General features: G+C 54.8%; 2 protein-coding genes across 2 annotated transcripts in view; both read left to right on the forward strand.

Moving 5' to 3' along the window:
- Nucleotides 1–2910, forward strand: part of sh3bp5lb (SH3-binding domain protein 5-like, b) — a 10126-nt gene extending 7216 nt beyond the window's left edge. The window contains exon 6 of the mRNA XM_048616752.1: nt 433–2910. Within this exon, the coding sequence (XP_048472709.1) occupies nt 433–885 (453 nt within the window). The 3' untranslated portion in view covers nt 886–2910. The remainder of the gene's footprint in view (nt 1–432) is intronic.
- The window catches only part of gtf2h4 (general transcription factor IIH, polypeptide 4), a 323881-nt gene that overhangs the window by 301057 nt on the left and 19063 nt on the right, over nt 1–3761 (forward strand). The window lies entirely within an intron of this gene.

A 3761-nucleotide genomic window follows, 5' to 3' on the forward strand; every position in this document is an offset into this window, starting at 1 on the left:
TGCCCCCCACCACCACATCCCCACGCAACTCATGGCAAATGAAAAGTCTCCTACTCGTCTCAGCCCTGACCAATGGGACCTTTATCCCCGGCCCGGCCCCTTGCCACATATGAGAATCCCCACCCAGAGCGCCCTGGGTTCTGCCCCCACACCCTGCCTACACCAAACAGTGCAGCGGTGGGATTTGAAACGCGAATGATAAAAGTGGGAAAATCACACAGTGGAGAGAGAAAGAGAGAGAGAGAAAAAAACGTGAGGGCTTTTTTAAAATTGGCTTGTCGACCTTTCGTCACGCTGAAATGTGAACTCCCTCTCTATCCCCCCCCCCCCCCCCCCCCCCCCCCCCCCCCGCAACGCCCCGTTCACGTTCGTGTAAGTGTGTGTTTATGATTTTAACACCTCCCGCCCCCCCGCCCACCAATACCCCGCCAGGAGCACAAGGCCAAGGTGACGGCCCTGGAGAAGCAGGTGGCCCAGGCCAAGACCAAGTACTCGGTGGCCCTCCGCAACCTGGAGCAGATCAGCGAGCAGATCCACGCTCTCCGGCTGCAGAGACTGGGCTGTCGCCGGGCATCGCCGGTGGGGGCTGAGGCCGTGCCAGTCTACCCTGAGCGGGAGCTGGAGGAGGAGGAGGTGGACAAGGCCTCGGCCTACCCCCTGCTGGGGGCGGAGGAGAAGGGGGCCCCGCTGCCTCCCCCCTCGGACAACCTGTCAGTGCTGAGCTTCCAGACCATCGCCTCGGACCTGCAGAAGTTTGACTCGGTGGAGCACCTCGGCGATCTGTCGGACGCGCTGAGCCTGGACAGCGACGACCTGAGCCGGGAGGCCCAGAGGCCGAGGAGGACCTTCTTCCCCTTCAAGCACCACCGCAGCGTCAGCCTGTGAAGGGGGCGGTGGGCCTGAGAGCCCCAGGGGCCGAGGAGGACCATGGCGGGAGGCTGGGGGGTGGGGGTGGGGGTGGGGCGTGGCTGCCACTGCCACTGCATCCCAACCCTACCCCCCGCCCCCCGCCAAATCGTACACTGTTTACACCATTGTAGATACCAATCTGTCTCAATCAGAGAGAGAGAGGAATCCACTCCCCTCCCCAGCTAAAGCCCACCTCTGCTCCCTCAAGGTAGTCGACTTTTTATCATAAACGTGCCCACCCCCATCCCTGATGTACAAATTTAACAAAAACGCTGCTCTGCAAAGGAGGGGGTGCAGCTCAATTTATGCACATCTGCGAGCTCTTTCCCCCCCCTCAAAAAAAAACTCAATGGTTATGGTGAATAACCATTATCCTGCTGAATTACCACAGTCACTATACAGTGCATACCTAGGGTGTGATTTCTGGCCCAGTCGATAAGCAGGGAGTTACAATGGGTCAACCCTCATCCTGCTGGTTTGGTGTCGATTCCGTACGGTTCATAGCCAATAACCCTCACCCCTTGCTGTTGCAGTTAGGGACTAATTCATACCCTGCTCGAGAAGAAAAGCCCTATTGCATATAATTACGCAGTAAGTAACCCTTTTACACTGCTGACTGAACATGTACTTTGCACAACGAGGAAGTAATTTATACCCCACTGAATTTATGGGGTCTCCGTAAAATGTTGCCTTCAGTAGCTCCAGCCCTTTAAGTATCCAGTGGGGTGGACACTGGTTCGTACCGGCCCCCACCCCCCAACAACTGGGTCAGTGGGTCAGACATTGTCCAGCCAAACCCTCCCCCCACTCCGCCCCTCCAAAAAAAAAGGGTCTGGATCTGGCTCTGCCATTCCTGATGCTGCTGATTTGATTATCATTTATATTTTAGTAACTGGTTTAACTGGAACGCCTCCCCATTGGTCTTTAAACCATCAGAGCAGTGGAGCTGAGCTGTACCTGTGCACCTCGCTGAGCTCACTTGCTTCTGTGGCCTGGGGAATGGCTGCCATGCTTCGCAGAACCTGGACTCAGGAAGGGGTATAACTTGGCCAGGAGTTGCCCCACTCTGTACCTCTGCCTGGACACATCAACTAGGGTCTCCCCCACTTCATATCTTCCCCCTCCAACCCCCCACAGGATACATCAGCGAGGCTTCATCCATCCTGTACCTGTCCAGGATGAACCAGCCCTACGCCATGTCTGCACCACCTCCCCCCCCCCCCAGGTAAAACCCCCGGGGGTCCCCCCCGTCCCGGACCCCCCCCCCCCACCAACCCCCAACCCCCAAAGCCTCTCCCTGGGTAAATCGGCCAGGGTTACCCCGTGGCCCTGTCTCTGCCCGAGCATCATGTGGAGAGAGTGTGGGTGGCGGTGGTGTCTGTTTCAACTGCCTCCTGCTCAACGGGGAGAACGCCAATGCGGGCAAGAGGGGCCGTAAAGGCAGAACCGGCTGGCCCACCCTGTCCCGAAGCAGCCAACCTCCCCGCACCCACCCCACCCACCACTCCAACTCCTCCCCACCCGCTAAGACAAACCGGGGTGAGGCAGCAACACCAGTGGGACGATCCGACGGGAACGGTTTTGATTTGATTTTGAGATGTTCAAGCTGGCCTGCTTTCTTCTGCTGCCTGTTTCTGGTGCCACACCTGCCTGGCACTGTCGGTACGATGGACCTGGCGCTCCGAGAGGCGGGTCAAATGACTGCGTCAGTGCCAGTGTACCTCAATCATATTTATTATAGACCTGTTTTTATATCTGTTCGCATCTGTCTGTGTGCGCGTGTGATAGTACGGACTTCAGAATAAAGTTGGGAGAATTTGTCTGCCTTGGTATCGATTCATTACCTATCATAAGGCATGCATTAGGACCAGGAGAAGACCATTCAGCCTGCTACCCATTCAATATGGTACCTTTGGACCTAAGATGGTGCTGTGAGTGGTGACTATAAACTTTTTGCTGTACTCACCAAGTATGTGACAATAAAGCTAATTCATTGATTCATTCATTCATTTTTAACTCCACAATCTCGCCTTTACCCGATAACCTTTGCTTCTTTAAATGCTCTTAAAAAAATGTTCAACCTCTCTACTTCAGCCTTTTCAGGAAGAGAGTTCCAAAGATAGAAGTGGAGAGAGAAATTGGGGTGACACAGCGGCTCAGTGGTCAGCACTGCTGCCTCACAGCACCAGGGACCTGGGTTCAATTCCACCCTCAGGCGACTGCCTGTGTGGAGTTTGCACATTCTCCCCGTGTCTGCGTGGGTTTCCCCTGGGTGTTCTGGTTTCCTCCCACAGTTCAAAGATGTGTAGGCTCAGGTAGATTAGCCATGGGAAATTGCCCCATGGTGTCTAGAGGTGTTTGGGTTAGCCATGGGAAATGTGGGGTTACAGGGATAGGGTGGGGTCGGTCTGGGAGGGATGCCCTTCTGAAGATCAGTGTGGACTCAATGGGTCAAACAGCCTGCTTCCATACTGTAGGGATGCTAAAACAAAATTCATTTCTGTCTTAAATGGGTGACCCTTTAATTTTAACAGTGGTGCCTGGTTCTAGGATCTTCCACAAGCGGAAACATCCACATCACATCCACCTGGTCAGTACCCATCAGGATCTGACATATTTCAATCAAGTCATCTCTTACTGCTCTAAACTCCAGTGGGTACAAGCCTGAGCTCATCCAATCTTTCCTCATAGCATAACCCTCCCATCCAGGTATTCTTAGAGGTACTGGGTGTGAGACAGTGGGTCAGTCACTGTCCTTCCTGCAATCCTTCCCCCACCACCTCCAGGACTGGGTGGGACAGTGGATCAGACACTGTCCTTTCTCCCCTCCCTCTGGGACTGGGTGGGACAGT

The sequence above is a fragment of the Rhincodon typus genome, chromosome 35, assembly GCF_021869965.1.
Source record: "Rhincodon typus isolate 14 chromosome 35, sRhiTyp1.1, whole genome shotgun sequence".
Taxonomy (NCBI): domain Eukaryota; kingdom Metazoa; phylum Chordata; class Chondrichthyes; order Orectolobiformes; family Rhincodontidae; genus Rhincodon; species Rhincodon typus.